Source organism: Falco punctatus (genome assembly GCF_963210335.1).
Source record: "Falco punctatus genome assembly, chromosome: 2".
Classification (NCBI taxonomy): Eukaryota; Metazoa; Chordata; class Aves; order Falconiformes; family Falconidae; genus Falco; species Falco punctatus.
Genome location: NC_137581.1, coordinates 68,752,418 through 68,764,978, shown reverse-complemented (window position 1 = coordinate 68,764,978; position 12,561 = coordinate 68,752,418). Strand labels below are relative to the sequence as shown.

At 43.6% G+C, this 12,561-nt stretch overlaps 1 protein-coding gene across 1 annotated transcript in view; it reads left to right on the top strand.

The window, feature by feature from the left end:
• The window catches only part of SLC9A4 (solute carrier family 9 member A4), a 60,009-nt gene that overhangs the window by 23,590 nt on the left and 23,858 nt on the right, over window positions 1-12,561 (top strand). Inside the window, exons 8-11 of the mRNA XM_080377292.1 lie at window positions 1,850-2,011; window positions 7,943-8,039; window positions 10,042-10,173; window positions 10,908-10,995. Coding sequence (XP_080233418.1) covers window positions 1,850-2,011; window positions 7,943-8,039; window positions 10,042-10,173; window positions 10,908-10,995 — 479 coding nt within the window. The remainder of the gene's footprint in view (window positions 1-1,849; window positions 2,012-7,942; window positions 8,040-10,041; window positions 10,174-10,907; window positions 10,996-12,561) is intronic.

Genomic DNA, 12,561 nt, shown 5'->3' with positions numbered 1-12,561 from the left:
TGCATTCAGCAATATTTAAAATAAGAGTACTGAAGGGAATGGTTAGATTTAAATATCCAGTAGCATAAGCAGATACTGTCAACCTAGTCTTCACTCATAAATGAGGGTCTGCATTGTATCTTCTATAAGCAGGATGTGGTAGTTTTGCAAAGTTCTGTGGCTCTTCCAGGCACTGCCCAGAAGAGACAGACCTACCAATCTGAGTTGCTGCCCCCTTTGCCTTTTCCCTAAGGGAGCCCTGTGATCACGTTGGCCACCATCGCAGCATGGGAAGGAAAGTGTGGGGAGAGACTAATCCTCCCTTCCCACAAACATATTATTATGATGCTGTGGGCTAAAAGTTATCCTTAGTTATCATAGCTATGCATTAACTTCTGTGTTGGAGTCTTCTGTCTCATCTTTCAACATTAGACCCTGGTAACACAGCCAAGGGGGGGGTCTGTCCGGACATGTGGGTAGTCCTTTCATGACTAGGTTTCTCCCTATGGAAATCAGGAATTAAGAGTGGGAAGGAGGCAACTGGTTTGCATTTAGTTCTTCTCCCACCAAGGAGTAACGATGTAATGTGCTAGGGCACATACCTGGACCCAGAAGCTAAAACGTCCTCTGGGCTCTCACAGTACAGAGAGAGCTTTAGGGCATCCACTGAGACCACCCCACTGCCTGTGCAGGCAATAAGCTAAAAAAATCCCTGTTGGAGCCATGATTCCACTGAAATAGCTGCATTTACGCATATCTCTGAGAATATGTTATTCCCTTATCTCACGTGTACCCATCAGCTATGAAAAGAATTCTTTCCAAACTAGCCAGAAATGTAGTGTTTCAATTCAGGGACAGATTCAAAAAAACACACTGTATGTGAAGACATTTAACGTAAGAAGATTGTATTAAAAGGTATCCACTAGAATTTTCTACACAACTTTAAAGACACTTTGTGTATGTATATCAGAATGAATTACCTGAGTGATGACACTCCAGGACACTTTTTGTTACATAGAGAAACACAGAGCTCTAATCCCAGTGGAAACATTTGTGTTCCTGTCTCTGATATTGATGTATAAAAACTCTCCTTTATTAAGAAAAAAAAGACTACAAACTGTAGTGCTTTTTCTAGCATTGTGGAGCACATTACCTTGCTGTGGTAAACTGTTCCTTTGAAAGAAGCCTAAAGTCTGTTGTTGCTCTGCTAAACATCTGCCTGAAAGCACATACCTGTTCCAAAGCCACAGACACATTCACATTCAAATTATGCCACACATTAATGCTATTTTACAATCTGCAGCATGTGAACACATAGTATTTTGTGGTCCATTCAATTTCTCTGTTATTCAGAATACAAAGAAATGTATTTTCTTTGCTCTAAATTGTCAGGATGCAAAATTATCAGCAACATAATGGGCCCAAACTACTGTAACTGCTGGGCCATTTAGAGCCTCATTGGTGGCTGGCTGAATAGGCCAGGATTACTGTAAAAGCAGCTGCTGCTGTTATGCCCTACAAGAATACAACATTTGTACAAAAGCGTGGAGACTGGCCGTATTCTTTTCTGACAAATATAGCAGTGTTATATGCAAACACACACCCAGCCCTCTTTTTTGCTCTGATTGCAGCTTGTTTCTTTCCTTTTGTCTGATTGGCTTTGCAGTCTCTGTGGACCAGTAGACCGATGCAAATGTCCCCCTAAAGGTCTCCGCTCACTAGACCTTCAGGAGTCCACAGGTGCCTCCAATTTGGATTGTTTCCACCACTGAATTATACATGTGTGCATTTGAATGAAGATCAGCCTGTACCACAGAAATAAAAACACATTTCCTTTTTTTACACTTTGATTCTAATATCTGTTTTGCAGATTTAAGAAGTTTGACAATAAGTATTTGAAGAAAATCTTAATTCGAGAACACCAGCCCAAATCCAGCATTGTGTCATTGTACAAAAAGATGGAGATAAAACTGGCCATCGAGATGGCTGAGAGTGGCATGAAAATTTCACAACCATCCTCAGCTTCTTTACAGTGAGTACTGACCTTTTGTTCCTGATCCCCCTGATTCTTTGCAGAGGAGGGGAAGGAACGAAGGGGGCAAAAGTGAGGAAATACCCAAAGGATTTTATGACTTCAATAGAAATGTAAGGAAAAAAAAGACAGTTATGAGAAGCTGCTGTTCTGTGCTGGTAATTTGGTGCTCATCCTATTTGCACTTTGGGTCATTGTTAACAGAGTGAAAATTAAACCCAGGGACATTTCCCCTGCATCTCTTCAGTGATGGGCAGTTGTGAAGAGGAATCATGAGTCAGGTGCAGAAGCCACTCTGCCTGCCTTAAATCACAGCAGTGGTTCAAGGTGGTTGCACTCATCACTTACCTGGTCAGTGGGGTTTGCTCATCACTGCTAGGTGCCAAGAGACCTGCAGGAATGCTTAGAGTACAGGTCCCAACTCCTTTATCCCAATCACAATTTTTTTGCTGACAGCAGATTTCCTTGTAGCATTTGCAATTTTTGCTACTTTAGTTTGCAGTCCCTCAAACTGTCTTGCCATATTTGGGTATTTCTGTACCAAATTTGTCCAATCAGACATTGAGAGCAGCCCTGTGGAGTAGAACCTAGAGAGATACTGGTAGATGAAAAGCTGGACATGAGCCAACAATGTGCACTTGCAGCCCAGAAAGCCAACAGTATCCTGGGCTGCATCAAAAGCAGCGTGGCCAGCAGGTCGAGGGAGGTGATTCTGCCCCTCTGCTCTGGTCGGGTGAGACCCCACCTGCAGTGCTGCACCCAGCTCTGGGGTCCTCAGCACAGAAGAGACATGGACCTGTTGGAGCGGGTCCAGAGGAGGGCCACAAAGATGGTCTGAAGGATAGAACACCTCTCCTGTGGAGAAAGCCTGAGAGAGCTGGGGTTGTTCAGCCTGAAGAAAAGGGTCTGGGAGACCTTATTGCAGAATTTCAATACTTAAAAGGGGCTCATAAGTAAGATGAGGACAAATATTTTAGTAGCACTTGTTGCGATAGGTAAACTGAAAGAGAATAGATTTAAACTAGATATAAGGAATAAATTTTTTACAATGAGGGTGGTGAGACACTGGCACAGGTTGCCCAGAGAGGTGGTAGATGCCCCATCCCTGGAAACATTCAAGGTCAGGTTGGACAGGGCTCTGAGCAACCTGACCTAGTTAGAGGTGTCCCTGCTCACTGCAGGAGGGTTGGACTAGATGATCTTTAAGTTCCCTTCCAATCCAAACTATTCTGTGATTCTATGATTCTACAAAACATTAATGCAACTGGGCATCAGACAGATGATGAGAGAAAGCTGGTGGGATCTCCAAAGGTACCACTGAAGGAACTACCCTGTGCGAGAGAAGTCTGTACAAATCTTCATTCCTGCATACTTTAACTGTTGTGGATGTATTTATCCTCACCTTGCAACCCACTGTGTAGAGTGTCTGTATAGCTTATGGCACTTGCCCCCACAAACTCTTTCGTGGGCTCCTGCTGACTGTTGTTGCTGCTACTGCTTGTTCTCTGCTGCTAGATCTTTCAACCCCTCTCCATTTTGCAGCAGCCACTGGCAGGTCCCAGGATATTTTATTTTTTCAATGATCATCCCAACCCATACCAGAAAGTCCAAATACCAGCTGGATGTTAAATTAAAATCTTTCTTGAAACTTTGGCTTAATCACATCAATATTCCTCTGCTTTCTTGAAACTGCATAAGACCTAGCGCTTTTCTTTCTAAATCATTCTTTGCTGAATGGATGATACTGAAAAAGTATTGCATGTCTGACAGGCTCCTTTTTGTCTGCTGTATTTCCTTACCTGTTCTGAGCCAAGAGAAAATGTGCAAGGTTGGTAGACAAACTATGACAATCAAACCATCTTCCTCTTCTTGAGGGAAAGAGCAAATAAGAAAAAATGCTTCACTGTAGTTCAGAAATTCACTCCAAAGATGAGAATTATGATTGGAAAATATTCCATAACAAACAGCTGATATGATGGACTAATTTTTGCCATCTCTACTCTGGAATTGAATTTTACTGTGCATCAACCTCTGATGCACAGGTTCTTCTACTGAGACAGCATTTTTAAAAATGAAGTGTCAACTTCAAAAAACAAAGTGCAGTCTATGGCTCAGAAACATTCTGATTCTTGGAGGCTGTGAGAGTGTTCTAGGAAAAGAGCTATTTTCCCAGCTCTGTTTGTTGATAGGTGTCCACAGTTGTCCAGGTGTCTGCTGTTCCAGGTGTCATCTGGAAGAGACCAGACAGTGAGCTAGTTATTGGATCTTTGGTCTGAGCCAATGCAGCAGTTCTTACATCTTCATTCCTCTGAGCAATTATGTAAACCTGCTTAAGACTAAAATCTTTCTGAATGTATTTGTAAATTGTTTAATTGTTACCACTGAGAAAGCTTGTACCTAAAACCCCCGTCTTCAGTGAGGATACAAAAATCTGGCCATGAGCAAGTAGAGATTTGGTATTAAATTCCAACATAGAGAAGGTAAAGCAATATTTGCAGTGCCAGAGTAGTGTGAAAACTCTTGCACCAGTATTTCTGATCAGGTCTGCAGCCTTTAAGCACATGAGGGGAAATGCTCTGTAACAATCAAAGCAGATCTCCGTTGCTGTGAATTAGCATTATTCTCAGAAATTACATTCATGCTGATGTAATTCCTGCAGATGCGAGTGGATGTCCAATGTGCAGTAAATATTTCTAGTGTGGACTGGAGAGATTTCCCCACCGACTCAAACAACAAGGAATCTACATTTGAATGAAAATAGAGCATTTTGTTATAATGTTTTGGAGAATATAAGCCTTAGAAATAAGGATATAAATGGCAAAAGCAGAGCCAGGCAGATATTATCAGAACTGTGTTTGTATGGCTGTTTTTTGGAGGAAATGTGCCCATTAGAGAGAGTTGGTTTGATGCTGAGCTTACATAATGTTGGCTTCATATTGCTGCAATACTGACTTTGGTAGGAGTAAATTCTAAAACGTATCAGTACAGTACAGATCAGAATAAAGTGCTATGTTGTCTTTTGTGGTGGTGTAGTTGCTCAAGAGCTGTGTCTGAGGAATGTTACTTCCCTCACAGGGCTAGTGAAGATTGGTGGAGAATTCACAAAGTTCAAAAATTTAGATATAATATATAAAAAGTAATCTTACAAGGATTGTGGAAGGCATTTTATTTCCTCCATGTATCAACTATGTGTCTAAAGGAGAAAGAGATACTGTCATGGTACTCTTTACAAAGAGATGGTCTGTTTTCATGGTATATTATCATTTCAGTATTTTCTTCACAAATATATCTCCTGTGCTGTGCTTTGTTGTAACATGCTGGAAGGTTCAGTAAGAACAAAGAAACAGTTTCAATAAGAACAAAGAAATAGTTTCAATAAGAATTGCTTTATGGGTTTGGTAACATACCAAACTTGTTTGGGTTTTTTTGAAAGTTCTTTTTAGATGTATTGTATATTACAAAATGTAAAAGCAATCTGTTCCTTATTACCATACCTGGGCATTGTTATCAGTTCGGTAGGTTAATATCTAATCCCATGAAAAGGGTACACATTTTTTATTTGTGCTTCAGAACAATACAGATTATCTTCATGCTGTTTGTTCTCTTTCTATCCCAGCTCAGCTGAAACTCAGGGCAATGCATTTATTCTATTTAAGTCACTTTAAGAGCAGAATGATAAGCCTTGAAATGACTTGGGACTGCCTACTTGTGTGCTGGCATGTGGAGGCGGTCAGGTATGCAACTGGAAAAGTAAAGAGATGATCTGATGTCTTCCCAGAAGAGTTTTGCTTTCTCCTATTTAGTTGTTTTCCCCTATTTATTCCAGACTGTAAGTATAAAGACCCTGTGGAGACATTCAGTGAAGTGCAGACCAGAGAGATAGTTATTCCCTACGATGTCAAAGCTGTCTGCATCAACTGTGTCAGTTCAATTTGCATTACACAAATAAGCCAAGCCTGCCCTTGAAAGACCACTAGTCGTTGACAGGCTAGCTTGCCATTAGTTCCCAGGGGCTGTGCTTCTGTTTGCTTTCCCAGGTGTACCTAGGTTGTGCAAAGGGACAGCAGCTAGGAGCTGCTGACAGCAGACAGACTGCTTTCCTTGCTATGGAAAGTGGCATACGTGGGCTGTTCCACAGCCTGTGATATGCCAGACCTGGTATGGAACAAAGGTGTATTACACCTAAGCCTGGACACTTGGTGGCATCCCTGGATCCTCTCAGTGTTATCCCTGAGAGCTGAACGTAAGTGAAAAACCAACCAACCAACCCACCCAACTGGCCTGGAATTGGGTGGCTGTGATGGTCTTTTTTCCCTGCTAGTAAATACCCAGCTTTGCTGCTGTTCCTGTTGTTGAGAATTGATGAATGTCAATTAAACATTCGTTGAGAAGGATTTATCATGGCCAGGATAAGGTTTCTGGTAAAATCCAGAAAGGGAGTTCTTTTCTGTCACTCTGGCTTGCCAGTAGCTGTGTGGTAGACTCATGGAACTCTCATGCCTCAGTGAGCTCCTTAACCTATTGGTTAGCCCAGCCCTACCTTTAACACTACACCTTAACCTACAGTCAGTTTCTTTCTTTTTTCTTCATGAAAAATTTGGCAGATCTCACTTTTGGTCCGATGCAGAATGAACACACTTTCCAAAACTTTTAAACTATGAGGAATTAATTCTTATCTTCCAGGGACTTTGGACAGGGCCAGGCCACCAGTGCTTTCTGTGTACTTCATGGTAAGAGGCAGTAAAATGTAAAGTCCAGGCAGCCCTTAATGGTCCTACAAGTTTTCAAGACATTCATGTTAGATTAGAGCACAAAACAGTGGTAGTCTCGTTTAACCAGCTGTAATTGCAAATTCCAACCTTTTTCCTATGTTTACAGCATAAGCTTAGTTTAGCATGAATCCATCTTCCTTTGCCATTAAAAGTTTCTAATTTATTTTAGAGGGAGTACAAAATAGATGCACACAAAACTTCGGCAATAGGTACATTGATCATAACCCATTTTTTAATTGCACAATTTACAGACATTTCAAGGACATCACTTAACTGAGAATAAAGACTTTTTATATAATATATATATTTATATATATATAATATATAAATAACTGGAAAAAAAGAGGCAAGAAATCAAAATGGCGAAAGGAAAAAACCAGAAACAACGAGATTAACTCAGGCTGATCTCATCCTGGATGATCACTATCTATTTCCCTTTCTTTTCTTGGGAATCCAGCCCAACCCTAACTCTCACACAGATTGACTGATTTAGTAAAACCAGTTAACATTTCACAGTAGCCCTCCTCCCTTGTTTTGCTAGTGAAAAAGCCAGACAGCTACAATCGACCCTGGGCTCCTTGTCACAGTTTGTTAAAAAGACGAAGATTGCTATCTTTTAGGTAGTTCTTTCATTTTAAATGGAGAAACAGGCTCAGCAGCAAGGAAAACCTAGATGTTCTCCTCACCACAGGGCAGGTCTCTCAGACTCCTTAATTTGCATGTGCTTTAGTTCTTAAGGATTTGCCGCACTTTCTCAAAGGAGTTAAATCCAGTAGAACCTCAAAGCACAGGCTGCCTGAGTGTGCTGAAGGATGTATTCCAGCAGAGGAGGAAGCTTACAGTGCCCTCCCCAACACACAGCTGGCTGTTGCTCAATCTAATCCTTAAATAGGAACTTCCTTATGAGGCTTTGAGAAAGAAGTTTCTGCTGCCATCTGTTTGAGGGCTTAGGGTCCATTCTGACTACCCAGAAGACAAAACCTGTGAAAGAGCAAAATCTCTTTTATTCATCTTTGGATGATTTTGGGGTGTCACTGGTGACTGAAAGGCTCTTCATAGCCTTCTGTTGTAGCACTAAAAATAGATCGTGCATGATTTAATGAGAATAGTATTTAATCAACTGATCAATATCATGTTTAAACTTCTTTTTTATTTACAGGAGCGGTAGCAATCGGCGTGTGCATAGGCTCTCCCCCACAGAGGTCAATTCCATGCGAGATGTCCTGGCACATAACCTGTATCAAGTGCGACAAAGGGTGTGTAAGCCACCTGCTATCACGCGCTATTTGCAGACTGAAACCTCTTGTTTGCCCTCCCCACATGGCAGCCACGGTGGGTGGTAGCACTGGGGTCGGCCCCGGGGTCTCGCTGGTGGGAGACACGGGCCTGGAGCCCGCAGCCACCCCCAGCCTGGAGCTGCACGGGCAAGGGAAGGCGGGGAAGGAGCCCTGGCGCGGGGCTCGTTCCTGGGTGGGAAAAAGGAAAGCAGGTGTTTTCCAGCAGCTTTTCACCAGCAGCGCGAAAAGCCAGGAAAACCTGTGGCTGAGCTGTAGAGGTCAGGCTTCCCTCGCTGCGCGGCCACCTGCGACCCAGACACCGCCTTCCCTTGGCTGCCACACACCCGGGGTGGGCGGTGGGCGGATGCCCCAGGCCCTCCGGGGCCCGCAGTGCCGCGGGCTGCAGGCGGCCCCGTGGGCCCGGGCCCAGGCCCGGCAGGCAGCTGCCCGGCACCCGGGGAGGGCGGCAGGGCTTTGTGGGAGGCAGCCGGCTGGCAGGTCGCCAGCAGCAGTTGAAACTCACCTGTGGAGGTGGGTGGACCGGCAGCGGTAAACACTGCATAGCCCAAAGTCAGCCGAGAGGCTGGTAAATCCCGCCGTCTGTGCGGGAGCAACAGTGTACCCGAGCCACAGGAGGGGAAAGGAAAAACAGGACAAATTCCACCTCCTCTGGAGCTTTGCTTTACACGTCTGACTTGTTTTCCCCATGCCCCCGCGTGAAATAGGGATGATAATACCTCAGCAGAGACTTGTTTGGCAGAAACTTGTACTGTTTCTGAGGCATTCCAGTGTATAACATCTACTTAATCCAGTCTTGGGCCCGGAATATACAACTGAGTGCTCTCTGGCAGCAATGAGTGGTAGAGATTATATTATAGTAACCTTGAAATTACGTGAACAAATGGAGCTAACTCACGTAACACACATTTACTAGAAAATGCTAGGCCCTGCTCATTTAAATGTGTCATTATTAATATGATTTTCATTCTTAATATTGTTTGATTTGCCATGGCCAATTATCCTTATGATAATTTCTTATCTTACCAGCAACAATTTGCATATATGGCTGTCTTTTAGATTACTGAAATGAACTCTCTCTCTTCAAAATCAATTACAGTAATGACTATTTGCGCCAGTCGCTTCCTATTGAGAACTGTGCTTTTGGAAATGAAAGATTGGAAGTAAAATAATGCCACTGCTAATACTTCAACTCTGAAGGCACGGTAATGCTCTGGCTCACCAGATCAACTTTATAAGGAACCTTGCAAGTGAGACTGAGATCAGATTCTGCTTTTTAAGAGGGCTTATAAGCTTAAGTAAATTTATCTATTTAAGGCACATAATTATTTTCCTTATTTCACTAGATGTACATGATAAATTGAAAAGCTTGTCCTAAAAGATGCTTAGTTTTAGGGTAATATTAAGGTGCGGGTTGTCCAAATATAGAAAGGAAGCTCAACTGTGCATGTCATTCTGGAGGTGTACTCTTCTTAATATAGTCTTTTTGCTCCCAGGCTCATCTGCAACTTGCTTCTGGCTCACTAATATTTAGTACCAAGGCTCAGAGGGAGGTTACCCAGCTATCTCTCTCTTGGGTGCCTCAGATCTGTAGGTTCCAGTTATGTGATGGGAAGAGGAATGACAAAGGGAACACAAGCCCAAAGATGTTAACAGCCTTGTGTAGGTAAATATATTTTTATGGTGCAATTTGAGCAGGCAAGACTCTATCAAAAATGGCATCAAAATGCAGCCCTTGAGGTCTGCGGCTGCCAGCTGTATTTGTGCTTCCTCCCATCTTGCTTTGCAGCAGTGAGGTTAGTACAAGGCTAATTTTTCCATGTGATACCAGAGATCTGTGGTGGCTGAGATGGTGACTGAGCTCCCCAAGGTATCCCCTTGGCCCCGTGATCGACCAAGACTGCACAAGGTTATTAACATTGCAAGCACAAAGAAAATCAGCTGGGTGCATTTTGTGTTTCAGGCACCAGCGTACAACCGACACAACCTGCCTACCAGCACAAATGAGAAGCAAGCCCAAGAAATCCTCATCCGTCGGCAGCACAGCCTGAGACAGAGTTGCAGGAAGGGAAACAGTTTACCTTGGGGCAGACCGGTACCTGTTATATAAACTACTATTCATGTAAAAAATGCCTCTGCTTCTCTGTAAATAAGGAAAGAGATACCCATTCTTATATGCTTTTTTCAGTAACTAAAAGGGGTACATTTCCCAGTGCCATCTTGCAGCACCTAAGAAGAAAGATCTTCACTTGGCATGTGGACAGCAACATTTTCATGTCCTACCTCTTAAAGCCTTTTACAGCCTCATGGCTGTAAGTAGTAAAATAATGTAATTTGCATTGTTCTGGCATGTGCAAAATGTCATATAATTACAAAAGGCCTAATGCAAAGTCCTTGACACGTTGCACTGACAACTTGGGCTCTTGATCCATCAGAGTAGGATTTGTCTCACTAGATGTAGGTATTGGATATTATAAACATTTACAGCTGAGATAATCAATTAAGAGAAATACGTTCTTGTGGGGTATGTTAATTTTATTTAAAATTGTCACTTTAATAGGAAAGGAAATAGGAAAGGTGAATCTTAGAAGAACACATTTCTCTCTGCTGACTGCAAAAAACCCTCTAGGGCTATTATATCAGACCCAGACATTTTCACTGGAGCTGATGTTGAGTTCAGCCATCCAAACCAAGCATTGATCTTCACACCTCTCTAAATTTGGCTGTAAAGGTGCAGAAGCAACAGAAAAAACACGTAACCATGCCATCAAATAACTGCAAATTGCAGACGCGTCACAGACACTGAACACATTTCTTTCTCATACACAGGCTGGTACCATGGAAGTACGCTACCTCTCTTTGCCTCAGGGCCCCAGCCAGCCCACTAGACGAAAAGCCAGGCATGTTACATTTACAGGTAATGGAAGTACTTAACTCTGTGTCCTACCAGCAGTGAAAGAGACTTGGCCAGTTGCTCAGTGGATTTAACAGTATAGGAATGTTCTCACAGAAGTCCCTAGTCTCTTTGTAAGAGTGACAGCCTTCTCTCCTTTTTTACCTGTGGTGTTCATATGGTCATTACTGCAGCAGCTTCTATCTTGTTCCAGCACTGCCTAGTTTTCTCTGTTTTCCCTCTTGCACAAATATTCCTATGATCCCTGCAGTCGGCCTGGCCATGAGGGCATTCATGTAAACCCAGGTAAGCAAATTATCTGTTCCCTGCAGCCCCACAGACACAACTGCATAAAAAGTAGTTAGGAATTTCTGAACCTGTCACCCAGTCGAGGTGAGGCTGCCACAGCTCAATGCCCCCAGGTACCCAGGTGGGTAGCAAGACCAAGCAGGTATTCCCAACAGGCACCATCCCCCAACATGCAATTCAGTGCACACGGCTGGACACACGGAGCAGCATGCACAGGGCACAGCACTCATACAAACACAAACAGCACTGATCATCTTTTCCTGATCCCCTCTCTGGCTGATCAGGACAATAGCCTGTTAGTAGAAAATTATGTATGAATACATGCTACCTGAATCCCCCAGCAGCTGGTCTTAGATACACACTCTGCCTGGTAGCTGGCCCTGGCCCTTCCATTTGCTCATTTGTTGGCACTTGGGCATGTGAGCCGCTGGGGACACAGCCCCATGGCAGCTACTGGTACTCAGACCTACACACATACACACATACACACACATGTGTGTGCGCACACACACACCTGCACAGATGCTCTTCCACCCCATTCCATGCACTGTAGTTCCCTCCAGTAGCTGGCCTTGGACAGCAAGTCTTCCCTATAGCAGGGTCCTGAATCCCCTGGTCTCACTTTGCCTCACACACAGGAACAAACACCTGCAAGCACGTGTCTTTGGTACCGGCTCCAGATTATGGCCTTACCAATAGCCAACCACAGACCCCATGGTCTCTTCAGTCACCGGTCTGGACCTCCTTCCCCCTCCAGTAGTCAACTCATAGACCTTCTGCTCTCCCCAGTCTCTGTCCCAGACTCACGGCTGCTCCAACAGTTGGTTCCCAAGCCTCTTATCCTACTTGATGGCTATTCTGGCTTGGTGATTGCTAATGATTTTGCACTGACATATGCATCCACAGAATATTCATGCATCCTAATCCCTCCAGCTTCTGGCACTCAGGCCTCCACACACACAGACACAGAGTGTAGGGAGCTGCTGCTGAAGGTACACAGTCAGAAGTAAAGTTAAATGAGAAAACAGGACAGATTGTGCTGATCAGGTGCAGGACATTACCAGATACACATACTAACTGGCCCTTTTTATCCCCTTCTTCCTCCATTTTCCTGTATTTGTTGCTCCTTAATCTAATCTGATCCCTTCCTTTCCCTGTCTTTGGTTCCTGCCCTAAACATGGAATCATAAGTCTTGTATGGCCCCAAAATGCTCCCCCGTGGTATCCCAATAACAAGCCGCTTACCCCTCCATACTCCACTCCATGAGGTGCCCTGGGGAG